A 27265-nucleotide genomic window follows, 5' to 3' on the forward strand; every position below is an offset into this window, starting at 1 on the left:
CCTCCTCTGGAGTAACCATTCCTGTCTCTTGGCAGCTCTGTGCGCTCATGCATCAAGAAGATGAATAGCCTCTTCCTCCTCATTGCTGCTCTGAGGTGCTGGAGGTTCTGAAAGCCCTGGCTGAACCTCTGCCTCTAGCACCGAGTCCTTGCCACCCTCCCCACTATCCAACTCGGGTGCCAAATGCGCAGGCCATGGGTGCATCAGCTTGTCGGCCTTGTCTTGAGTGGGACCCGCTATGAGCTGCATGGGCTGATGGCGAGCCACAACATTATCAAACAAGGCCTCACAGGGATGTCAGATTTGATTTCACTGAGGGTCTCATCGGAGTTGCGTTTGACCTGTTGTGGGGGTGATGGGGGGGCATGGCCAGCTCGACATCACTCGTGTCGGGGATCCCTGTGGTGGCCTGAGTGTTCTGCCAGTGAAAATGGACTCCCAAGATCCGCTTTTGGCTGCGCCGGCTCTTGCAACCGTCTGCCAGCAAAAAAAGGAACTTTTTTCTTCCTGAGCTGTTTCCCCTGACAGCGGCACTGAGGGCCGGACGTTGGGTGTTTCCAGGGCTGCCTTGCGGGCCAGATCTAAGCATCTTGCAAGTTGGATCTGGCCGTGGGTAAGGTGTTTTTACACCCCTGTATTAGGACCCAGACAGACTGTGTTAGCTGTGCAATGCTGAGTCCTCAAGGCAGAACCCTCATCAAAATAAGCATTTCCTTTTGATCTCCGTTCAATTCGCGGTGGGAAACTTGGTGGGATGAAACCAACAAATGGAACATACAGCTAGAGGGATTTAAATTATTTAAAAGAAGTAGACCAAATAAAAGAGGAGGTGGAATTGCACTATATACAAGAAATAACTACATCTCTATAGAAATAGAGCACAACAATAATGAAAATTATTTTAAATGCATTAGGGTCAATATTAAAAGGGGGGGGGGGATGACATTACCATAGATCTATACTATAGGCCACCCTACCAAATAGAGGAAGTAGATGAACATTTTGCTAGTCAGCTAAGGCATTCGCTGGCTGGGGGAATTCTGGGAGTTGAAGTCCAAGTATTTGCAAGTTGCCAAGGTTGGGAAACACTGAGCTAAGGTATGGGGGAAGCCCATCACCACAGTAATGGGGGATTTTAACTTAAGTTACCCAAAAAGTAGACAAGGGAACAAGGGGATCAGCCACATTGGACTTAATTCTCATTAACATCACAAAAAACATATCAGGAACACAAGTTAAAAGGAAAGGAAATGGTACGAGAACACCTTAGACAAATTCAAAACACTAGGATCAGATGGATTATACTTCAAAGTTCTGAAGTAACTGACAGGTGAGATTTCAAAACCAATGAACTATATCTTTCATGGGGAACTGTCAGAGGACTGGAAAAGAGCTGATGTATTTCCCATCTTCAAAATAGGGGGAAATAGATCATTTCTTTTGCTCTGATTTCAAAAATGTATATAGTTTTTCTGCAGCAGGTATAATTTCCATGGAGCAGCATTATTATTATAAGGTATAGGAAATACACTAGTGACATTAAGAAAACAGTAATTACCACATACGTTGAAAATGTAGAAATAACATAATAACAAAAATGGTTCTATATCAGAAATGTACATGATAGAGCAAAACTAAGCACATCGAACGCCATAAAACAGACATATTACCTGTGCTGATGATTTTTTTTGTGTTGACCAGGGCTATTCGCACATGGCAACTCAAAGCGGCTTACTATCTATCTATCTGTCTGTCTGTGTACCTATATACATATATATTAATATTGCATTGCTTCATTTTATATAGGTAATCCTCACCTTCGGACCAGAATAGGGCCCAAAATTTCTGTTGCTAAGCAAGGTACAGTGGTACCTCGTGATACGAACCCCCCGTGATACGAATATTTCGAGATACGAACCTGGGGTTTGGAAATTTTTTGCCTCTTCTTACGAACTTTTTTCGACTTACGAACCCACCACAGATCGCAAAATTGCCACGTTTCGGCCGACCAGGAAGGACGTCTTTGTGACATCAAAGCTGCGCCCATGGAATTCCCTACTGGGATTACCCACCTCCGTTTCAGCCTCCAGATCAGCCGAAAACGCCACCGCCGATCGCTAAAACGGCGCTCCACTGGGCGCCGCCGCCCGGCTGTAACCTTCTGAAACAACTGGGCGCTTCTCGGCGGCCTCTGGAGCCCGAACCCAAACTTTTGCCGAACTTCCAGGTTCAGCGTTCGGGAGAACGCCAAGAAGCCCCCTGGCTGTTTCAGAAGGCGACAGGCGGGCGGCGGCGCTTCTCGGCGGCCTCCGAAAAGTTCAGCAAAAGTTCGGGTTCGGGAGAACGCCGAGAAGCCCCCCGGCTGTTTTAAAAGGTGACAGCCGAGCCGCGGCGCGTTTCCCCCCCCCCTTGCATGCCTTAATCTCTTTTACATTGTTTCCTATGGGAAACATTGTTTCGTGTTACAAACTTTTCGCCTTACGAACCTCCTTCTGGAACCAATTAGGTTCGTAAGACGAGGTATTACTGTATTTGTTATGCAAATTTTTGCCCTGTTTTACGAACTTTCTTTACACAGTTGGTAAGTGAAGTCATGGCAGTTGTTAAGTGAGGAACACTTCCCCCCATTGTCAGAAAGTCGCAAAAGGGGACCGCGTGACTCCAGGACACTTCAACCGCCGTAAATATGAGCCAGTTGCCAAGTGTTGGAATTTTGATCACGTGCCTGGGTGGGGGAGTGCCCTGCAATAGTCGCAAGTGTGAAAAATGGGAGTAAGTGCCAATTTTCAGTGCTGTTGTAACTTTGAACGATCGCTAAGGGGACTGTTGTAAGCCAAGGAGTACGAAAACAAATTTGAAAACCTAAAACTTAATCGGAACTGATCCTGTTTGGGAGAAATTGGCTACGGCACATCCGCATTTCACACAATCAACCTTCATCTAAACTTTTTACTTGGGGTCTTAAAAAAGAGTGAAGCTCAGCGGCAAAACCGAAGCCATCACTTTGACAGAAAGGGACAACTTACCACAACCATCTTGCCACAATTAACTCGCCACGACCAACTTACTACAGGCCAACTCGCTACCACTACTGTGCCGTCTCTCCAGGCACCCAAGCCGTCGATTGTTACTCTTCCGGGTTCCGGCATACTGACCAACTGGTCTTCCTGTGCACGGGAGTGCCGGAAACCAGAAGAGCAACCGCCCAGTCCGCATGTGTGTGTTGAGAAGAGACAGTTGGCTCTTCTGGCTTCCAGCATATGCACACGCTCCCGTTTTGGCAATATTGCACTATATCCCAGGTCCCACAGAGTCGGCCTTCGCCAGGTCCCATCAGGTAGGGAATGCTGCCAGGCGGGGCCTAGGGGTAGAGCCTTGTCTGTGGCAGCCCCGGCCCTTTGGAATCAATTCCCTCCAGAGATTCGTACCACCTCTTGCCTTCCTGGCCTTTCATAAGGCTTTAAAAACTCATCTCTGCCAGCACGCTTGGGGCTGTTGAACATAGGTATTCTGCTCTGGCCATACACAATGTTCCCTCACTTTTCACGGGGGATGCGTTCCGAGACCGCCCGTGAAAGTCGAATTTCCGCGAAGTATAGATGTGGAAGTAAATACACTATTTTTGGCTATGAACAGTATCACAAGCCTTCCCTTAACACTTTAAAACCCTAAATTGCAATTTCCCATTCCCTCAGCAACCATTCAGATTATTACTCACCATGTTTATTTATTAAAGTTTATTTTAAAAAATATTTATTAAAGGCAGACGAAAGTTTGGTGATGACATGTGACGTCATCGGGTGGGAAAAATCATGGTATAGGGAAAAAACCCGCGAAGTATTTTTTAATTAATATTTTTGAAAAACCGTGGTATAGACTTTTCGCGAAGTTTGAACCCGCGAAAATCGAGGGAACACTGTACATACGAATGTAAACAGAATGAAAGTGAGTGACTGTTTTTTAATAATTGCAGTTTTAGACTAGTTTTAGATTGTTTTAACTTTAGGTTTCTTACATGTCCTTTTTTGTATAGTTCCTCTTTAGTAAACCACCCTGAATGTATGGAGAAGGGCGGCATAGCAATCCAAATAATAAAATAAGTAATAAATAAGTACAGAGAGGGGCGGCATACAAATCTAATAAATAAATGAAATAATAAACATCGACCAGGCTAAGAAAGTGAAGGGTTAAAAGGAAACTAGAAAGACCCAAATTTCCCTCCCTCTTCTCACTCTGCAAGCTCATTAAATAATCTTAAAGCCTTTGTGAGTGTTTGTGTGAGGCTAAAACAAAGCTGTAGGAAAAAAATTGCAGTCAAATCTGCTTTGGGACATTTCTGAATGGCTATGATTTCTGTACATTGTTTAATTCAAAACATTTCATACCGTTCCCTTGGCTGAAGATCAGCAACACTGGAAGGGGGGGGGGACCTCTGGAAAAATCAGAAAGAATACAGGCAGTTCGACTTACGACAGTTCCATTTAGTGACAACAGTGGTGAAAGAAAAGGACATGGCTGTTTTTTTCACGGTTATGGCTTGAAAAATTCAGAGGCTTCTACAAGTTTCCCACCTGCACACCTAAAATTTAGAATTGCGGCATTGGCCACAAAGTTAGTTAAACACCCCTGTCCAAAACTTATGATTTCTCACCGGAACTACATACAGGGAATCCTCAAATTCCAACGACGGTGGGCCACTCCCTGTAGCACAAATTTCTGACGATGCGCAAAGCAGTCGTTTTGAGTGAGTTTCGTCTCGTTTTACAATCGCTCACTTGCCACAATTGTTCAAAGAATATCGCTATGGTCTTTTTTCTTTTTTTTTTAAAGTTAGTAACACAATTGTTAAGTGAGAAATCTGTTTTTTCCCATTGTCTTGGCCTACTGGAAGATTGTAAAAAAAAAAATCCCACGACCTTTGGACAACGCAACTGTCATAAATACTGTTGCCAAGCATTTGAATTTTGATCGCGTGATCATTGGATGCTGCCAAGGTCCGACGGGTGAAAAATCCTCCTAAATCACATTTTTTCCAGTGCCGTTTGTAACTAAGAATGGTCACTAAACAAACGGCTGTAAGTCGAGGACTACCTATACACAACTTCTAAGCCAGCGGTCGGCAACCTTAAAAGCTCAGAGCCACAAAGGCCCTAGCGGGAAGTCCTCCCCATTCAATTCTGGCGCCAACCAGATATCTGGTTCTCCCATCAGTCTCTTCCTAAGTGTGGCGTCTTTTCCCCTACCAGTCCTAACCGAAAACCCTATCAATTGTGCAGCTGACCGGGAAATCTGAGGTTAGAACATCTCCTTTCGGCTGTGGCCAGGGGGACTTTCACACAGGTTCGCCTGGTGCACCAGTTGCGGGCCTATTTGGACAGGGAGTCTCTCCTCACGGTCACTCATGCCCGCATCACTTCTAGGCTCAACTACTGCAATGCGCTCTACTTGGGGCTCCCCTTGAAGAACGTCCAGAGACTTCAATTAGTCCAGCATGCAGCCGCCAGAGGTGTATTGGGCATACCCAGATACTCCCACATAAGTCCAGCACTCAACCGAGCTGCACTGGCTACATATCAGTCTCCGAACACAATTCAAGGGGTTGGTTATGACCTATAAAGCCCTACATGGCATTGGACCAGATTATTTATGGGACCGCCTTCTGCCTCATACATCCCAGGGACTGGTTAGGTTGCACAGAGTTGGCCTCCTCCAGGCCCCGTCAGCCAACCAATGTCGGCTGGCAGCTTCACGGGGGAGGGCGTTCTCTGCTGCGGCCCCGACCCTCTGGAACCAACTCCCCCCGAAGATTCGCGCCCCCCACCTCACTCTCCTTGCCTTTCAGAAGGCATTAAAGACACACCTGTGCCGATAGGCCTGGGAACCGTGAGCCACAGTCTCGCTCTAGTCATTGCATGAAAGAAGGATGATTGATTGTTTTTATTGTGGGTTTTAAAAATCTAATTGTAATGACTTGAATTCTATTTATTGTCTCTACAGTGTTCCCTCGATTTTCTCGCGAATAGCCTATACCACGGTTTTTAAAAAAATATCAATTAAAAAATACTTCATGGTTTTTTTTTCTACACCACGGTTTTTCCCACCTGATGACATCATATGTCATTGTCAAACTTTCATCTGCCATTGGTGATTGGCCGAAATTTCGGCCAATCAGCGTTGTCATCGCAAAAACAATAATTATTGTTAATAAATAATTATGTTTATAAATATCAGGATCACTAAGTGTCTTATTCAATGATGAGTATCAGTAATAATGGTGAGTAAAGGGTTGTTAAGGGAATGGGAAATGGTAATTTAGGGGTTTAAAGTGTTAAGGGAAGGCTTGTGATACTGTCCATAGCCAAAAATGGTGTATTTACTTCCGCATCTCTACTTTGCGTAATTTCGACTTTCGCGGGCAGTCTCAGAACGCATCCCCCGTGAAAATCGAGGGAACACTGTATTTTATGCTTATAAGCCGCCCTGAGTCCATGAGAAGAGCGGCATATAAATCTAATAAAATAAATAGATAAAACCCGCCCCTTGCCATAGTGTCTCCTCCAGGCATGCCCCGCTTCCTCCCCCCCCCCAAAAAAACCCCCAGAAGCTCCTCTCAAAATTGTGGAGTCCACCGGCGATGGAGCCGCAGCAGAGGGATGAATGAGCCGCATGCAGCTCCAGAGCCGCAGGTTGCTGACCCCTGATCTAAACGCTCTGGCTGAGAGATGTGGAGCTAACTGTCATCTCTATCACACCGTACCTTTTTTTTTCATGACCCGCCAAGCACCTCAAAGCATAACACTCGATAAACCATGATTTAAATCAAGCTGGCTTTTCTCCAATCGAAGGCAGATTTCTGGTTGGCTTCAGAATTGAATGGGGAGTACTTCCACCTAAACCCTTTGTGGCTCTTTGAGCTTTTAAAGTTGCCGACCGCTGGCTTAGAGGTTGTATACAGGTAGTCCTCGACTTACAGCTGCTTGTTTAGTGACTGTTCGTAGTTACAAACAGCACTGGAAAAAATGTGATTTAGGAGGATTTTTCACCCTTCGGACCTTGGCAGCATCCGATGATCACGCGATCAAAATTCAAATGCTTGGCAACAGGCTTGTATTTATGACGGTTGCGTTGTCCAAAGATCATGGGATTATTATTATTATTAAGCCTCAAAAGAGGAAGAAATTGCCAAATCTCTAAAGAAGGGGGATAAAACCTTCTTCAGATATATTAGTGATAAGAAGAAGAAAAACTGCGGCATCACGAAGCTTAGTACCGGGAATAATACATGCATTAATGGGAATAAGGAGATCGCTGACCATTTCAATAGCTACTTCTGTTCAGTTTTCTCAAAAGACACCTTACAAAATAATACTATAGAGGGATATAGCATTGCTTCCAGCTGTACGGATTCAGCTCCAGTGATCTTAGAAGCTGATGTCTTAGAAGAACTTGAACGATTAAAGATAAATAAGGCAATGGGTCCAGATGGCATCCACCCCAGAGTTCTTAAAGAACTCAGATCTGTCATTGCTACCCCCCTGACTGATTTGTTTAACCAATCCTTGTTAACAGGAGATGTTCCTGAGGATTGGAGAATGGCCAGTGTTGTGCCTATCCACAAGAAGGGCAGTAGAGAAGAAGCTGGTAACTACAGGCCAGTTAGCTTGACATCAGTTGTAGTTAAAATGATGGAGACTCTACTCAAAAAGAGGATAAATCAGCACCTAAAAAACAATAACTTATTGGACCCAAATCAGCATGGCTTTACTGAAGGCAAATCATGTCAGACTAATCTCATTGATTTCTTTGACTATGTCACAAAGGTGTTGGATGAAGGTGGTGCCGTGGATATTGCCTACCTGGACATCAGCAAAGCCTTTGATACGGTTCCACATAAAGAGCTGATAGATAAATTAGTGAAGATTGGACTTAATCCCTGGATAGTTCAATGGATTTGCAGCTGGCTGAAGCGTAGACATCAGAGAGTTATTGTTAATGGCGAGTATTCTGAACAGAGTCAGGTTACAAGCGGTGTGCCACAAGGGTCTGTTCTGGGTCCTATTCTTTTTAATATGTTTGTGAGTGACATAGGGGAAGGTTTGGTAGGGAAGGTTTGCCTATTTGCCGATGACTCTAAAGTGTGCAATAGGGTTGATATTCCTGGAGGCGTCTGTAATATGGTAAATGATTTAGCTTTACTAGATAAATGGTCAAAGCAATGGAAACTGCAGTTTAATGTTTCCAAATGAAAAACAATGCACTTGGGGAAAAGGAATCCTCAATCTGAGTATTGTATTGGCAGTTCTGTGTTAGCAAATACAGTACTTCAAAAGAAAAGGATTTAGGGGTAGTGATTTCTGACAGTCTCAAAATGGGTGAACAGTGCAGTCAGGCGGTAGGGAAAGCAAGTAGGATGCTTGGCTGCATAGCTAGAGGTATAACAAGCAGGAAGAGGGAGATTATGATCCCGCTATATAGAATGCTGGTGAGACCACATTTGGAATACTGTGTCCAGTTCTGGAGACCTCACCTACAAAAAGATATTGACAAAATTGAACGGGTCCAAAGACGGGCTACAAGAATGGTGGAAGGTCTTAAGCATAAAACGTATCAGGAAAGACTTCATGAACTCCATCTGTATAGTCTGGAGGACAGAAGGAAAAGGGGGGACGTGATCGAAACATTTAAATATATTAAAGGGTTAAATAAGGTCCAGGAGGGAAGTGTTTTTAATAGGAAAGTGGACACAAGAACAAGGGGACACAATCTGAAGTTAGTTGGGGGAAAGATCAAAAGCAACGTGAGAAAATATTATTTTACTGAAAGAGTAGTAGATCCTTGGAACAAACTTCCAGCAGACATAGAAACATAGAAACATAGAAGTCTGACGGCAGAAAAAGACCTCATGGTCCATCTAGTCTGCCCTTATACTATTTTCTGTATTTTATCTTAGGATGGATATATGTTTATCCCAGGCATGTTTAAATTCAGTTACTGTGGATTTATCTACCACAGTAACTGAATTTAAACATGCCTGGGATAAACATATATCCATCCTAAGATAAAATACAGAAAATAGTATAAGGGCAGACTAGATGGACCATGAGGTCTTTTTCTGCCGTCAGACTTCTATGTTTCTATTTTTTTACAATCTTCCGGTAGGTCAAGACAATGGGAAAAACCATATTTCTCACTTAACCAGTGTGTTACTAACTTAAAAAAACCCCAAACCCACAGTGATATTCTTTGAACAATTGTGGCAAGAGAGATCGTAAAATGGGACGAAGCTCATTCAATGACTGCTTTGCTCATCGGCAGAAATTTGTGGGGCAGAGGGAGTGGCCAACTGTTGCTACCCTTGAAAAGTGTTCGGAAACTTCAGATCGTGCAGAATGCAGCTGCGAGAGCAATCATGGGCTTCTCTAAATATGCCCATGTCACACCAACACTCCGCAGTCTGCATTGGTTGCCGATCAGTTTCCGGTCACAATTCAAAGTGTTGGTTATGACCTATAAAGCCCTTCATGGCATCGGACCAGATTACCTCAGGGACCGCCTTCTGCCACACGAATCCCAGCGGCCAGTTAGGCTCCACAGAGTGGGCCTTCTCCGGATCCCGTCAACTAAACAATGCCGCTTGGTGGGACCCAGGGGAAGAGCCTTCTATGTGGCGGCCCCGGCCCTCTGGAACCAACTCCCCCCAGAGATTAGAATTGCCCCTACCCTCCTTGCCTTTCATAAGCTACTTAAAACCCACTTCTGACGCCAGGCATGGGGGAATTAAGATTTCTTCTCCCCCTAGGCCGTTACAATGGTATGCATGGTATGTTTGTATGTGTGTTTGGTCTTGTATATTAAGGGGTTTTAATTTGCTTTTAGTATTGGATTATTATTGTATACTGTCTATGATTGCTGTTAGCCGCCCCGAGTTTTCGGAGAGGGGCGGCATATAAATCCAATAAAACTTGAAACTTGTACGTTGAGGATTCCCTGTGTGTTCCACTGAGAAACCATAATTTTGGACCAGATAAGGGCACCATACATGTCTAATAAATAATAATAATATTAATAATAATAATAATAATAATAATAACAATAAAAAAGCAGCTCCCGCTAAAAGCTATGAGACTTGAAATCCACTTTCCTTGAGCCACATTGGTTCCTCCAAGCGAATAGAGGTAGTCCTCGACTTACAACCATTCGTTTAGTGACCATTCAAAAGTTACAACGGCACTGAAGAAAAAATAAAAAGGACTTGTGACCGGTTCTCAAACTTACATTTGCAAGATGCTCACATGATAAAAATTCTGACACTTGTCAAACTGGCTCGTATTTATGACGGCTGGAGTATCCTGAGGTCACGTGATCAATATTTGAGACTTTCTTATGAGAAAAAAAAATCAATTATGGTAACTGAACAACTGTTGTGTTTCACTTAGCCATTGTGGCAAGCAACGCCGTAAAACGGGGCATAACCTATTTAACACATGTCTTGCTTAAAGACAGAATTTTTTGGGAACAATGGTGGTCTTAAATCGAGGGCCACTTGTACTTATTTTTTAATGTTTCTATTTATTTCTTTAAGAGTTCTAGACTAACAGCATGCCACCCTTTCCTGGGTCATTTTATTTTTCAAAGATTTTCCACCTGCCTCAGTGCAGACTCTAACCACTGAACTATGCAGCCTTCAGAGTCCAAATCAATTTACTTCCCAAAAAAGTTTTTTTTTTAAAAAAAGAATTAAAAAAGAGTACAATGCCCCCCCACATCACAACTTTAATAATTTCAGAATTGCGTTATAAGCAGCCAACGATGCACAAACAAGATATCAAATGTTTTTAAGATCTGCGTTCAAATCCCACCCTAATATGGGGAAGTCCTCAATTTCAAAGAGTTCGCCTGGTGACCCAAGTTACCACGGCCCTTTAAAAAATGACTTACAACCCTTTTTTTCACACTTGCAGCTATACCATGATGGGCTTACTACTGAAGTTTGCAGATAATACAACTGAGATTGGTCTCATTCGAGACAACAATGAAACTGCATACAGACGAGGTTGAACTAGTTGTCTAGTTGCCTCATGGTGCGACTGGAATAATCTGGAACTGAACACACTCAAAACCGTAGAAATGGTGGGAGATTTTATGAGAAACTCCCCCATCCTACCACCTCTTACAATACTAGACAGTAGAGACCTTAAAATTTCAAGGTTGTATCATATCTTCAACAGTAGAGACCTTCGACAGTAGAGACCTTCAAATTTCTAGGTTGAATCATATCTTCAACAGTAGAGACCTTCAACAGCAGAGACCTTCAAATTTTTAGCTTCTATCATATCTCAAGACCTAAAATGGTCACTTAACATAAAAAAATGTCATCCAAAAAGCACAACAAAGAATGTTCTTTCTACGCCAGCTCAGGAAGCTCAAACTGCCCAAGGAGCTGCTGGTCCAGTTCTGCAGAGGAATCATTGAGTCTGTCATCTGCACCTCTATAACTGTGTGGTTGGTTCTGCAACCCAACAAGACAGACGCAGACTTCTGAGGGTAATTAGAACTGCAGGAAAAAAAAACAATTGCTGCCAACCTGCCTTTCATTGAGGGCCTGTATACTGCACAAGTCAAAAAGAGGGCCGTGAAAATATTTACTGACCCCTCGCATGCTGGACACAAACTTTTTCAACTCCTACCCTCAAAACGTCGCTATAGAGCACTGCACACCAAAACAACTAGACACAGGAACAGTTTTTTCGTGAACAGCACCACTCTGCTGAACAAATAATTCCTTCAACACTTTCAAACTGTATACTAATTCTGCACTATTATTACTACTAGTTTTTTTCCCTTTTCATTCCTATCACCCATCTCCTCCCACTTATGACTGTATGACTGAAACTTGTTGCTTGTATCCTTAAGATTTTTATTAATATTGTTTCCTTACTGCTTATTTGACCCCTATGACAATCATTAAGTGTTGTACCACATGAGAAATGTATCTTTTTCTTTTATGTACACTGAGAGCATCTGCACCAAAGATGTGTCCAATCACACTTGGCCGATAAAGAATTCTATTCTGTTCTGATCAAGATGCGACACTTGGCCAGTGGTTCATACTTATGATGGTCACAGTGGACCGGAGTCAGATGAGCCCATTTTGCGACCTTCCGACAGGCCAGATTCACTTAACAATCATGTTGCTGACTTAACATCACAGTGATTCACTTTATCCACTGCCACAAGGAAGGTTGTAAAATGGGGCCAAACTCACTGTGCAAATGTCTCGCTTAGCGACAGAAATCTAGGGTTCCGTTGCGGCCGTAAGTTGAGGACTTCCTGTACAACGTATCCTTTGGAGAGAAACTGTCTAGGGACAAGGTTCGGTTTCGTTACCATGTGTGCAAAATCACCACTGACTAGGATGCTACACTGACAGTTTCAATTCCGTTTGATTATCATTATATTTAATATTGATCGTCCCAAGCCATACGTTCCCGAGGAAGGAATGACAGCCTCAGGCAAGGACAGGAGTTCAGTGCAAACCACCACCACCCAAAAAAACACAACCTGGTTATAAAACAAGAAGGTAACAACTTCACGTTTGAGCAAATTTGGGACTAGTGGTGAAGGCTCTAACAGGCTAAAAAGCAGGAGGTGGTGAGTTCAAGTTCTACCTTGGACATGACTTTAGCCCTATCACAGGAGATGGTGAGTTTTAGTCCCGCCTTAGTCATAAAAGACAATTGGGTGACTTTGGACCAATCCCCAAGAGATAGAGTTCTAGTCCCGCCTTAAGTCATGAAAGACAATTGACAGACTTTGGGCCAATCAGCAACAGATGGGGAGTTCTAGTACCTCAGCCATGAGAGATGGCTGGGTGACTTTGGTCCAACCACCAGGAGACAGGGACTTCAAGTCCCTCTTTAGACATGGGAACTTTGGCCCAATCATAGGAGAATGATGAATTCTAGTCCCGCCTTAAGCATGAAAGACAACTGGGTGACTTTCGGCCAATCATCAGGAGATGGGGAGTTCTAGTACCGCCCTAACCATGGCAACCAAGCTACCTGCAGGTGATCCTGGGCCTGTCAACGTCTCTTAGCCCAATCCACCTCACAGAGTTGCTGTTGGGAAAACAGAAGAAAAAAAGAGTACTAGATTTGAGGTCTGGGGGTTTTTTTTGTAAAAGTAATAAAAGTGGCATATACAAATAAACAACTTTTTCTGCGGAGCCAGCTTTCCAAAATCCACCCGTCAAAAAAACCCTCAACAGTCATAGCATGGACCACACCATTTGCAGACTGCCACATACGTGTAGTCGTCAACCGATGACTTCAATCGATCCCCAGGTTTTCACCATTGAGCAAGACACTTGTTCCGTGAATCTCTGCCACCATTTTACCACCTTTATCGGAACGCAAATCACCAACATTGTTAAATTAGTCACAGAGCTTGTTAACCAAATCTGGCTTTCTGGTCGACTTTTGTCAGTCAGAGGGTTGCAAAAGGGGATTCTCATGAGCCTGCGGCCGCCATAAATGTGAACTAGTCGCCAAGCATCTTGAATTTTGATCATGTGATCACAGGGATGCTGCAACAGTCTTAATGGGTGAAAAAATGGTCACAAGTCTAGTTCCCCCCCCCCTGTGCTGCTGTAACTTCAAACGACGCTAAATGAACAGTTGTTAAGTCGAAGGCTATCTGTACCCCACTTTCTGGCTTTCCCTGCCATGAAGTTCGGTGCATGACCTGGATTTCAAAGCACCTCCTTCTGCACGGCCGTGCCAGCTCAAGCTATCAGAACAGAGCTGGAAGGGCCCCTTGGAGGTCTTCTAGTCCAACCCCCTGCTCAAGCAGGAGATACTATCCCATTTCAGACAAATGGTCGTCCAATCTCTCCTTAAAAACATCCCGAGACGAAGCACCCCCAAATCTTCTGGTAATAGGCCATTCCACTGGTTAACGGCTCTCATGGTTAGGAAGTTAATTCCTAAATTCCAGATTGGGACATCAATCTATCAGATCTGGAAGGGACCTTGGAGGTCTTCTAGCCCAACCCCCTGCTCAGGCAGGAGACCCTCTGCCATTTCAGACAAGCGACTGTCCAGTCTCTTCTTTAAAAACCTCCAGCGTTGGAGCACCCACAACTTATAGTGGCAAGCTGTTCCACAGCCCACAAACAGTGTCAACCCCCAAATCATTCAAAGCAGGATCTTTACCCTGAACCTGAGTTCATCCATCTTCCCCCACTCCACCCTATCATGACGGAACCAAAAAACATAAGCTGCTCAAAGGAACTCCTTCCATTTTATGACATTTCTGGCCACCTTCGTGTCAAGCGAATCACTCCGGTCCTTAAATCAGGCTGCCTGGTTGTTTCGAATCTGGGTCCCGCCCCTACTGTTCTTTTTTGCTTTTCCAAAAGTCACACATTTACACACTCAATACTGCAAACTATCCTAATTATGAGTCGGGCACCTGGACATAAATCCCTGCGACCCTTGGTGAGTAGATGGGTAGAAACACGGTGATGATCATTAAACACCGGGAGGAAGGGAAAACACTCCCCCTTTCCCCCACCCCAGTCACTGTTATAATTTTGGTCACTAAGCAAAGCCTTATGAGTGCAAAGAGCTAATTGTCCCAGCTGAACACTTTTTGAAATCTGAATTAAACCCAGAACCCACCCAGCTGGCTATCTCAAGGGTCAGCAACCTGGGGCTCTGGAGCCACATGCAGCTTTTTCATCCCTCTGCTGCATCCACATGTTTGAAAAACTTATGGGGCTGGAGGAGTGGGGGGAGGGGCTCTTAAGAGATGAATGAGAGACTCTCTCCCACCCACCCCATCCCAAAAGTTGCCAAACTGGGGGCGGGGGAGATAGGATTAGGCCCCCATGCCCCCCCCACTGCTGGGAACCAGGAAGTGCCCTTCCCCACAGCAGCAACAGGCTATTAAACTTCTGCAAGGGTTTCCCCCAACTCACTTTAAAAGGAGATTCCCCCCTTCCCCTATTTCTATAGGGCAACCCCCAAAGTGATGTCAAATAGTTTCTCCCGCCAATAGGACTCTCTCCTTTTCCCCTCCCCCCTCCCGCATTTCTCCCTTTAGCCGACGGGGATCTCTTCCTTCCCCCTCCGCTTGGTGGTAGTAGCGGGCTACTGCCCCTCGCAGACGTAGCAGCGGAGGCATCCCAGGGCCAGGGGCCCGCATTGCTTGAGAAATGGGAGGGGGCAAAATTTTGCCCGTTCTTGGTTTACGCATGCGCGAAGCCACAGGGCCCCCGGGCCCCCTTCCCGCCGGGCCCTTTTTTTTTTTCTCACCCCACGGAGCCGCTTGATCAAGGCGCTCTTCTGTCCGCTCTTAGGCAGGCCCCGTTCCTCCAAAGCTGCCTTCAGATCGGCGACCCTCAACGCCTGAAGCGGCCGCCCGTCCAGAGTAACCTCCTCCCCGTCCGCCATCTTGTGTGGCGCCGCTGCCTGCCCTCCCCGGAGCTTTCATGAACGTTCGGCAACTTCCGGAGAAGGCCTCGGCGCTCGGAAGTCACCTCCGAGCCCCGCGCTCGCGCCGTCACGCAGACGTCCGGCTGCTCTTCGTCAAGCGCCGTCCGTCTTCGGAGACTTCCGTTTGACGTTCGGAAGGAGGCGGAGCGGGGGGGGGTCGCTCTCGCTCGGGCGGTTATTTCCGGCCTACTCCGGGCATTTCCGGGTCTTTCGAGGCGGCTTCCCAACCTGGAAGTGATTTCTGAGAAGGATTCGGAAATTTCCGGAGATCTTCGGCATCAGAATGGAGGGGAGGGGGGCGGTGACGGAAACTATCGGGGCAACTTCCGCCCAGCGCCAAAGTGAAAGCGCCTTCATTCGGAAGCCCGGCGGCTGAGTTTGTCTTCGGGTTTTTCCGGATATCGTCGCCGATTTCCGTCGCCACGCCCGAAGGCGGAGCGGCTTAAAACGCCGAGTTTGTTTGGCGGCGATGGGACAAACCCTGATCTGAGCCCAAGCAGGTGAGAAGGCGGAAATGCTGGCTTGTCTTCGGCTCCAGCCACCCGTTGCGAGGAAAAAGGGGATTTCTGAGCTTGCAAAATGCCGCGCCTATCTTTGCTAGGTGGTGCGATCGTTGGCATGGTGGACTACAAGCCCCATCATGCTGAATGAACTCGTGACATGTCCCTCGGAGTGGGGTGGGTGCATTCCGACAGTGGGCGAGACCCAGGCCCGGGGAGTGGCCGTATGACCTGCCTGGAGGGGCTCTGCTCTGCTTGCTCGCACCCAGGTGCAAACCAGGTTGGGGCAGGGCTAGCCAGCATTGTGGGTTTGCACCAGCCGAGTTCTGCTCAAGCTGGCTTGCGGGGGGGTATACTCACGTATCCGCTCCGTTGGAAGAAAGCCTTCCCCGTTGTTTTTCGGACGGTTTTTCCCAACTTTGGCAACTTCCAAGATGGTTGGGCTTCAATTGCTAGCGTTGAAGGAAAGGAAGGAGGGAGAAAGAAAGAAAGAAGGAAGGAAGGAAGAAGGGAAGGAAGGACGGGAGAAGAGAAGGAGAGGGACGGAATTAGAACCAGAAAGTTATTAAGGAAGGAGAAGGAAAGAAGAAAGAACTGAAGGAAGAAGGGGGAGGAAGTTATTGAGGAAGGGGAGGATGGAAGGAGAGGGAGGAAAGAAGGAAGGAAGGAGAAAAAGAATGGAAGGAAGGGAGAGAAGGAAGGAAGGAAGAAGGGAAGGAAGGACGGGAGAAGAGAAGGAGAGGGACGGAATTAGAACCAGAAAGTTATTAAGGAAGGAGAAGGAAAGAAGGAAGAACTGAAGGAAGAAGGGGGAGGAAGTTATTAAGGAAGGGGAGGATGGAAGGAGAGGGAGGAAAGAAGGAAGGAAGAAGGGATGGAGAAGGACAGAAGGAGAGCCAGAAAATTATTAAGGTAGGAAAAGGAGGAAGGAATGAAGAATGGGAGGAAGGAAAGGGAGGAATTTATTAAGAAAGGGAAAGATGGAAGGAAGGAAAGAGGAGGATGGAAGGAAAGGGAGAAAGTTATTAAGGAAGGAGAGGGAAGGAAGAAGGGAGAAAAGGAGGAGAGAGACGGAAGGAAGGACAGAAGGAGAGGGGAAAAGTCATTAAGGAAGGAAGGAGAAGGAAGAGTTGGAAGGAAGAACTAAAGGAGAGAGAAAAATTATTAAGGAGGGAGAAATAGGAAGGAGGGATGAGGGAAGAAGGGATGGAGAAGGAGGAAGGAAAAGAAGGGAGGACTGAGGGAGGGAGGAAGAGCTGATAGACAGAAGGAGATGGAGGAAGGAAAGGGACAACAAAGGACAGAAAGAGACAGAAAGAAAAAAGGGAGGGAAAAGAAAGGAAGGAAGGACTTCTAATCCTTTCCTCCATCTCTCCCTCCCTTTCTTTCTTCCTTCATCTCCTTCTTTCCCTCCCTTTCTTGTCTTCCCTTCTTGCCTTCCTCCTTCCTTGCTTCTTTCCTCCATTTCTCTCTTCCGCTAACCCTTCTTTTTTCGTCCTTGCTTTCCTGCCTACCTTTTTTCCTTCCCTCCTTCTTCCCTTTCTAGCCTTCTTCATTCTCCCTGCCATTCTTTGCTGTTTTCCTTCCTTTTCCTTCCTTCTTTCCTTTAGCACTTTTCATTGTAAATGTTTGGCCTCCCAAACTCTTGGTGATGTTTCCTGTATGAAAACCATCCTTGGCGAATGTGATGTGCCGATAAACGGATTTATTTTCAGGACATATGTTCACTGTGATATTTTTAGTTAGGAATCTGGTCCTATAATATATTCAGGCAAGGATAGGATTTTGCCCAAATTTTTGCTCCCTAAACTAGCTTTTCTGGTTCCTGCACCTTCAGCAGTTCTTCGTTCCATCGGCTCTCCAAGTTTGTTTTCCAAAGTTATTCAATATACTATATGATTTTGGGTGCTGCCTGCTCAGAAGGATGAATGAAGAAGGGAAGAAGAGAAAACTGGAAAGAGAAAGGGGAGGGAAGGAGAGGGAAAGGAAGGGAGGGGGGTAGGAGAGAAGGGAGGAGAGGAAAGAAGGGAGGGGAGAAGGGGAAGGAAGATAGGAAAGTGAGGGAGGAGAGAAGGAAAGGGAGAGGGAGGAGGAATGGAAGGAGGGAAGGGAAGCAAGGAGGGGAGAAAAGGAAGAAAGGGGAGAAGGAAGGGAAGAAAGGGAGGGAGAGAAGAAAATAGAGGAAGGAGGAAGAAAGGAATGGAAGGAGAGGACAGGGAACAAAGGAAAGGAAGAGAATATGGGAAAGGGAGGGAGGATAGAGGGAAGGAATTAGGAGAGGGAAAAGAGGAGAGAAAGAGTGGGAGGGAAGAAAAGAAGGAAGGAGGGGAAAGGAAGGGAAGAAAAGATGGGAGGGAGGGAAATATTATCATAAGCTGAGAACTGGCTGACATTCCCACCCACCCACCCTTGTTTCTCTGCTGCCCCCTGCAGGATGTCGGAGCCGATGCCTTTGTCGTACGTTACCTCCCAAGAGATGCGCTGCCTTCTGCATTGGCTGTCTGGCTGGACTCTGGCTCAGCGGGAACACTTCCTCCGAGACCTGGTGGACAAGGCCGTCCCTTGGAAGCTGTTTCCCCTGATGGAGACCCTAACCAGGCTCCAGCTGAGCCCCGGGAAGCCGCCGTCCCTCTACGAGTGTCAGATGCGCCTCTGGGACCAGTGGTTCCGTAGCTGGTCGGAAGCCGAACGCAACGAGTTTATCCGGCAGATGGAAGAGCAGATACCGGAGCTGGCCGGACGGTTTTACCAAGAAGTGGCCGCCACTGCCGGACAAGTCTAAAGCGGGCTGCGGCTCCCTCCTTTCCATGTCACTGCTCTCCACCCCCACTTATTTGGGGAGGGGGAATATTGATTTCTCTGGACGTCTTTAGCCAGCTGCTGTTAAAGCTTGGCCAAAGGTCTTTCTGTGTTGCAACCTTTGAATAATGTGCAAATAAAATATTGTTTAGCAAATAGAATTCTGGGTTCATGGAATAGAATTCTTTATGAGCCGAGTGTGATTGGACACACAAGGAATTTGTCTTCCATTTACCAATTTGTAATATGGTAAATGATTCAACCACAACAACACAAGAGCACGCAACAGGTTCAAACTTAATATTAACTGCTCCAAACTTGACTGTAAAAAATATAACTTCAGCAACCGAGTTGTCGAAGCGTGGAACTCATTACCTGACTCAGTAGTGTCAACCCCTAACCCCCAACATTTTCCCCTTAGACTATCCACAATTGACCCTGTCCAATTGTCTCTCCTTATCTCATTTACCTTTTCTTCCTTTCAAATATGTTCACCTATACTTTTATATCTTTTCTTCCATTCTTTTCTTTATATTACTACATATCTATTCTCTTCAATGTGTATTATGTATTGGACTAAATAAATAAATAAAAATAAAATAAATAAAAATTTTCGAGGGTGTTGATGTCCGAGATGCAGTATGGATTCCAGACAGATGAGCTGTATTCAAGGATAGATCTGGCAAAAGTTTTGTAAGTGAAGGAATATAGCCAAGAACAAATTAGCAAGGGATTTAAAATGCCGTGAAAATTATATTTTTTCAGTGTCAGTCAGTTACAAATTGTTGGATATATTATTTGGGGGCCTGGAAATTGTTAGTTTAGCTTTTTAGATAAGGGTGAATAGTCATCTCAGATATCTATCAAGAATAAATCACTAAGTGAGATTTATCAGCACAGAAAATCTTAATTATTGAGACGCTATTCTGGTTTCAACCTCCCGTGAAATTAAACAAAACCAAAACCCCCAGACTCTGATCATAGAGCCAACCATTCATTGCTATGCTAGAACCGTCTTCTTCAGATGTTTAATGCAAATTGTCCTTGATTTACGACCACAATCGACCTGACAATTACATTGTGAAGCCAGGCGACAGAAATTTTGCCTCATTTTATGGCCTTCCTTGCCACAGTTATTAAGTGGATCACTGCAGACATTGTGAGTTACATGGTGGTTTGGGGAATCCGGCTTTTTCCTTTTGTCAACTTGGCTTGTTACAAAAAGGGGGTCGCGTGACTTACGGGACAGTGCAACCGCCATAAATACGAATTGGTTGAAACGCAGTATCTGAATTTCGATCACGTGATCACGAGGATGCTGCAACGGTCATAAGTGTGAAAAAATACCACATTTGTCAGTGCCGTCAGTCACTAAATGAACCACTATAAGTCGAGGACACCCTGTAATTGAATTTTAGATTTGACCGGGATTTCCTCAGCCTAAAAAAAAAAAAAATTTAAAAATCAAGCATGGGGGGGTGCCGTCTCTAATAGCCCCTTTTCGTGGGCAAGCTATAGAGAGACGCTATGTTTTTAAATGGCCTAAAAAGCCAACAAAATTTGCAATGGAAGCAACCAATTTTAGGGTTTAATTAGGTGAACTGAGCGATCTAAAGGCCCAAGGCCTGGAGAAGGCCTCTCCATTATTTTGCCCTTTGCAAAATGTCCCTAAGAAATCAGAAGCCAAAAGGTTTAAACTTTTTAGACTTTTTAAATGTATTATTGTTATTTTGGAGTTTAACTATTAGATTCGTCATTATATATTGTTTTTATCATTGCTGTGAGCCTCCCCGAGTCTATGGAGAGGGGCGGGATACAAATCTAATAAATAATAATAATAATAATAATAATAATAATAATAATAATAATAATTAACTGTCTCTTTTAACTTTCTGTCTTATAGAACAGAATAGATTATAGAACATAATAGAATAGAATAGAATAGAATACAGTACAGTACAATACATGGTATGGAATGGAATGGAATAGAATGGAGAATAGAAAATATGGAATGGTATGGAATAGAGCAGTGGGTTGAACAACCGTTTCACAGGGGTCGCCTAAGACCGTGGGAAAAGACAAATTACCCCTGGTGTTAGTAACTGAAGCTTCTATTCTGGCGCCTTGGAACATGTTTTTACAATCTGACCAATCAGGCGTTTAAAATGGGGGGTGTCCCTCTGACCTTCCTGCCAATCAGCCGAAAGCTCTGTTGGGAGAATTGGCGGTCACCATAACATGAGGAACTGTATTAAGGGGTCGCGGCATTAGGAAGGTTGAGAACCACTGGAATAGAAGATAGGATGGGATAGGATTAGAATTAATTAGAATTAGAATTAAAATTTGTTGTGGTTGGCTCTGGCCCAGCTCCTGCCCCAGGGAATGTGGAGGTGGATGCAGGGGAAACTTCAACATGTCACAGGCCTGTGTTATTGCCGACAGAGTCAGGTAGTTCAGTTTCCTCGGACGAAGAAGAAGGTGGGGGTGACTTGGAAGAGGGGGGCTTGGCACACAGCCCAGGAAGCCAATCTCCATTATCTTCGGTCGATTCGGATGCAGAAGTCTTGGACACACGCAACTGCAGAATTATGCGTAGAAGAGACCAATTGAGGGCATATTACAGGAGATAAGAGAGGCCACCTGTGTTTGGGTGGGGCTCCAGCAATTATGGCTGCTGATATAAATAGCAGCGTGTGGGTTTGGCCGTTGTGGAAGATTATCTGATCGTAGTTCTTCAGGACCATGCTTTGCTGTTTTCTAGACTTTATTTGTTGATTTTTCATGACTTTGAAACCAAAGCAGAGCAAAGTGTGTGTGTGTGTTTAACTTCGTGGAAGAAGGAGGGCTGTGACGTTTCTTCACAGCTGCAAGCTAAGTACTTAAGGACTGATTAAAGGAATTGTACAGACTACCAGGTTGTTTTGGGACCAGTGCTCTTTGTAATACAAAAAGAGTGCTTAGTTTATTTTGACTTTTCTGATAAAGAACATTGTTTTGAATTTTCAAATGTGTGTGTGTCTGAAATTTGTACCGTTGAATTTTCGGGAGGCTCATACCAGAGAGCCCGGCAGAACAGAATTAGAATTAGAAGGAATAGAATTAGAATAGAATAGAATTAGAATAGAATAAAATTAGAATGGAATTAGAATAGAATAGAATTAGAATGGAATTAGAATAGAATAGAATTAGAAAGAATAGAATAGAATTAGAACAGAACAGAATAGAACATATGGAATGGAATAGAGAATAAGATTGTATGGAATGGAATAGAATGGAATAGAATTTTATTGGCCAAGTATGATGGGAGACACAAGGAATTTGTCTTAATGTATATGCTCTCAGTGTGCATAAAAGAGAAGATAAATTCATCAAGAGTCAGAAAGTACAACCCTTAATGATAGTCCAGGTACAAATAAACAATCAAATCATATTAGGAACCTGTCAATATAAATTGTAAGGATACAAGCAACAATGTTACAGTTATATAGTTATTTTATTTATTTTTATTTATTTATTTTGTCCAATACACAATGAGAGTTTTAGTGGGTATATATATACACATAGTAAAATACATGATGAAGGTTATAGAGGAGATACTCATAGTAAAATATATCTATGAAAGAATAGAAAAGAAGATATAGCGATAGAACATATCAATGAAAGAATAGAAGAAGAGATATAGGAATAGAAGAAAGGTATAGGAGATATAGGAGAGCAATAGGACAGGGGACGGAAGGCACTTTAGTGCACTTGTACTCGCCCCTTACTGACCTCTTAGGAATCTGGATAGGTCAACCATAGATAATCTAAGGGTAAAGTGTTGGGGGTTTGGGGATGACACTATGGAATCTGGTAATGAGTTCCACGCTTCGACAACTCGGTTACTGAAGTCATATTTTTTACAGTCAGGTTTGGAGCGGTTAATATTAAGTTTAAATCTGTTGTGTGCTCTTGTGTTGTTGTGGTTGAAGCTGAAGTAGTCGCCGACAGGCAGGACCTTGCAGCATATGATCTTGTGGCTGTGGGCAATACTTAGATCTTGTTTTAGGCGTCTTAGTTCTAAACTTTCTAGGCCCAGGATTGAAAGTCTAATCTCATAGTTTGTGGGAGGAGATGGGTGATAAGAACGATAATAGTGCAGATTTAGGAAATAGTTTGACAGTGTTGAGGGGATTATTTATTTAGCAGTGTTCGGGGTGGTGGTGGGGAAACTGCATAGGCAATAATGTATGCGTTAGATATGGGTTAAATTCACCTCTGGTGGGTAATATTCAGTTCTGGCCACTAGAGGCCCTACTGAGTCTTCAGCCCAGTGTTTTTTAAGCTTGGCAGCTGTAAGATGTAATGGACTTCATTTCCCAGAATTCTTCAGCCAACTAAGCTGACTAGGGAATTCTGGGGCTTGAAGTCCACACGTCTTAGAGTAGCCATATTTGTAAAACACTGCTTTAATTGATAACCTCACCAGCCAACATGGAGCATAGCTCTGTAGATCAGCCTTTCCAAACTTATTGGTGTCTTTTATACTATAGCTCCCTTGGCTGTGGATTATGGGGATTTTAGTCCAAGGGTAAACATCTGGAGTATCTCTCCCATTCCCACCCAGCTGAATGAGGCTGGGTGGGCTTTCTTACAAAGAATATTTGATTAATCAGACGCATCAAGCCAACATAGGATTTATTGGCCTTTGGCATATGTTGGGCGAATCATGGTTTAATAGGTTGGGTGAATCATGATTTCATGCAAACCCAGCCAATTGGGGTTTATTTGATACATTATGGTTAAAGTTAGGTCCAACAGAGTGGATCTTCTCCGGGTCCCGTCAACTAAACAATGTCGCTTGGCGGTACCCAGGGGAAGAGCCTTCTCTGTGATGGTCCCGGCCCTCTGGAACCAACTCCCCTCCAGAGATTAGAATTGCCCCCACCCTCCTTGCCTTTCGTAAGCTACTTAAACCCCACCTCTGTCGTCAGGCATGGGGAATTGAGATTCTCTTTCCCCCTAGGCCTTTACAATTCTATTCATGGTATGTATGTATGTCTGGTTTTTATACTAATGGGTTTTTAATCGTTTTTAGTATTAGATTACTATTGTACACTATTTTATTGTAGCTGTTAGCCGCTCCGAGTCTCCGGAGAGGGGCGGCATACAAATCCAATAAATAAATAAATAATAAAGCATAGCTCAACCCAAACACTGACTCAAGTTATTACCTTATTTTTGTAGTTGTTCAAGGAACAAGATCCTTTGATCAACAGGACTGGGTTTCTGAAATACTAAACTGCTTTCTTAGAGGCACAGAGGTCAGAAAAGTCAAGATGGCCACCACAAATGTAATCCAAGCCTGCTCCTTTTTTTTTCTTTTGACATTCCCTGTGCAAATTGTACTTTAGCAAGGAAATTCTTAAAAGAATGGGTTTTTTTGCAATTTTAAGACTTGTGTACTTTAGATGCCAGAAATACCCATCCAACATGGCTGCTTGAGGAATTCTGGGAGTCGAAGTCCACAAGTCTAAAAGTTTTGAAACTCGTGGACTTTTAATTCCCAGAATTTTCCAGCTGGAAACACAGAGCGGAATGCACTGATAGCAGCAGTAGCCGGCAACCCTTCACGGCACATACTACCTATACCCAATTTTTTGTTCTCTTTCAGAATACGTTTCTGGATCTAGAGTTAGGAAAGTGAACACAAGAACAAGGGGACACAATCTGAAGTTAGTTGGGGGAAAGATCAAAAGCAACGTGAGAAAATATTATTTCACTGAAATAGTAGTAGACCCTTGGAACAAACTTCCAGAAGACGTGGTTGGTAAATCCACAGTAACTGAATTTAAACATGCCTGGGATAAACATATATCCATCCTAAGATAAAATACAGGAAATAGTTTAAGGGCAGACTAGATGGACCATGAGGTCTTTTTCTGCCGTCAGTCTTCTATGTTTCTAGAGTTCGGATAGAGGGCTGTATCCAGCCTATGTGACATTTATTAGTATTACTGGTTCTTTGGATGTGTCTTGGTAGGTGTAGCATGGCTTGGTGGGAGGAAAGTGTTGGTTATGACCTATAAAGACCAGTCTATCTCTGGGACCGCCTTCTGCCGCACGAATCCCAGCGACTTATTAGGTTCCACAGAGTCGGCCTTCTCTGGGTCCCATCAACAAAGCAATGTCGTCTGGCAGGACTCAGGGAGAGAGCCTTCTCTGTGGCAGCCCCCGCCCTCTGGAATCAACTCCTCCTGGAGATCAGGACTGCCCCCCACCCTCCTTGCCTTTCGTAAACTTCTGAAAACCCACCTATGTCGCCAGGCCTGGGGAAACTGACATTCCCCCAGCTGTTCCATTTTATGTATGGTTTGTTTGGATTGTATGACTGTTTTTTTATAAGGGTTTTTAAAATTGTTTTTAATATTGGATTTGTATCTCATGTATTACTTGTTGTGAGCCACTCCGAGTCTTTGGAGAGGGGCAGCAGACAAGTCTAATTATTATTATTAATAATAATAATAATAATAATAATAATAATAATAATGCTGGCTCTGTTAAAAAGTGCTATTGCTAACATGTTGTAAGCCTCCCTGAGTCTAAGGAAAAGAGCGGCATAAAAATTGAATAAATAAATTATATATATATATATATAAAGGCAATGCAAAATTTGTTTGTTTGTTTGTTTGTTTTTATTTATTTGTTTATTTATTTATTTGTTTATTTGTTTATTTATTTTATTTCTATGCCCATTCCTATCCCATTGTGGGGCCAACCTGAAGTGGAATTTGATGGTTCTCCAAATTTCTCCAAATTTCTGTTACCGGTTCTCCAGAATCTGTCAGAACCAGCTGACTTTCACCCCTGTGTCACCCGTATCATAAGGCAATGAATTATATAGATTGTGTAACTTCTCCTACTAAGAGTCATCTCTGCCTGGTAGCATCACGAGTTACCTGATACCACTTCCTTATAAACATGAGAAGAAGAAGAAAAAAAGAAATTCTAAGCCAAAGAAATTAAAGCCAGGCGAACAGAATTTTTTTTAAAAAGGACGGAGCAAAATCTTGTTTACACCAACACCTGTCCACATTTTTCTGCCCCTTGAAATGATCATTGCTTTCCGCCCTCCCAAAAAAATCAGAATTTTGTTTTAAAAAATGATGGCGGCCTCCATGGACCAGCACCGACTGAACTGCTTCTGTGACGTCGTTATGATGTCACTATTGGGTTGCTACCGGTTCGGACGGACCGGTCCGAACCGGGTGGAACCTGTCTCTAGTCCCCAGACTGTTGGAAAGGTAAACAAATTCCTGGCACATATTATCACATGTGGTGGACTTGTTTAAAGGCAAGGAAATGTTGGATACAAATTCGTATGTGGTTGAAAAAATGACTGGACATCATGTAGAGGTTAAGCTAGAATTATTTTTATTAGGCGTTATATCAGACAGTTATGATAAAAGGGACAATATGCCTAATATTACACATCTTGACACGCAGCAAGAATTGTGTACGTGTAGCAGTGGAAGAGTGAACACACCCCTTGAGATGAGGAGATGGTAAGGAAGATACTATTGGCAATTCTGTGCTAGCAAAAACTTCAGCAGAGAAGGATTTAGGGGTAGTGATTTCTGACAGTCACAAAATGGGGAAACAGTGCGGTCAGGCAGTAGGGAAAGCGAGTAGAATGCTTGGCTGCATAGCTAGAGGTATCACAAGCAGGAAGAGGGAGATTGTGATCCCGCTGTATAGAACGCGGGTGACACCCCATTTGGAATAATACTGTGTTCTAGACTCTAGAGACCTCACCTACAAAAAGATATTGATAAAATTGAACGGGTCCAGAGACGGGCTACAAAAATGGTGGAAGATCTTAAGCATAAAACTTATCAGGAAAGACTTCATGAACTCAATCTGTATAGTCTGGAGGACAGAAGGAAAAGGGGGGACATGATGGAAACATTTAAATATGTCAAAGGGTTAAATAAGGTCCAGGAGGGAAGTGTTTTTAATAGGAAAGTGAACACAAGAACAAGGGGCCACAATCTGAGGTTAGTTGGGGGAAAGATTAGAAGTAACGTGAGAGAATATTATTTTACTGAAAGAGTAGTAGATGCTTTGGACAAACTTCCAGAAGACGTTGTTGGTAAACCCACTAACTGAATTTAAACATGCCTGGGATAAACATAGATCCATCCTAAGATAAAATATAGGAAATAGTATAAGGGCTGGATGGACCATGAGGTCCTTTTCTGCCGTCAATCTTATTTCTATTCTGTGCAGAAATGGACAGACTAATGCTAAAAATAAAAGATAAACGAGATACAGAAGACTACATGGAATAGATTCTATCCATAGCTAGAAACGCAAAGTAGACATTGGAATCAGGTTAGGCCTAATTCTTTTCTGAGCGGCCGCAGAACTAGCATATGTAGTTGAATTAAATGTTCTGTTTTCTTCGGAATTTTTTTGGGGGGGGGGATT

At 43.9% G+C, this 27265-nt stretch overlaps 2 protein-coding genes across 7 annotated transcripts in view; one reads left to right on the forward strand and one right to left on the reverse strand.

Annotated features, from left to right (window-relative positions):
* The window catches only part of ACIN1 (apoptotic chromatin condensation inducer 1), a 72965-nt gene extending 57366 nt beyond the window's left edge, over window positions 1-15599 (reverse strand). For 2 of the 4 annotated variants that reach the window (XM_070726844.1, XM_070726843.1), the window contains exon 1: window positions 15318-15526. In XM_070726844.1, the coding sequence (XP_070582945.1) occupies window positions 15318-15455 (138 nt within the window). In that variant the 5' untranslated portion in view covers window positions 15456-15526. Of the gene's footprint in view, window positions 1-15317 lie in introns of all 4 variants that reach the window. The other 2 variants (XM_070726847.1, XM_070726845.1) reach the window with 2 other exon arrangements.
* A 256-nt stretch (window positions 15600-15855) lies between these two features.
* On the forward strand, window positions 15856-18957 carry CZH14orf119 (chromosome Z C14orf119 homolog). 3 transcript variants are annotated; one of them, XM_070726850.1, is made up of 2 exons: window positions 15856-15997; window positions 18431-18957. In XM_070726850.1, the coding sequence occupies exon 2, from the start codon at window positions 18432-18434 to the stop codon at window positions 18777-18779; it is 348 nt and encodes a 115-aa protein (XP_070582951.1). In that variant the 5' UTR covers window positions 15856-15997; window position 18431; the 3' UTR covers window positions 18780-18957. The 3 variants fall into 3 exon arrangements, with proteins under 3 accessions (XP_070582951.1, XP_070582949.1, XP_070582950.1); XM_070726848.1 differs by having other exon boundaries at window positions 15996-16174; XM_070726849.1 differs by lacking the exon at window positions 15856-15997 and adding an exon at window positions 16198-16266.
* The last annotated feature ends 8308 nt before the right edge of the window (window positions 18958-27265 follow it).

This window comes from Erythrolamprus reginae, chromosome Z (assembly GCF_031021105.1).
Source record: "Erythrolamprus reginae isolate rEryReg1 chromosome Z, rEryReg1.hap1, whole genome shotgun sequence".
Lineage (NCBI taxonomy): Eukaryota > Metazoa > Chordata > Lepidosauria > Squamata > Dipsadidae > Erythrolamprus > Erythrolamprus reginae.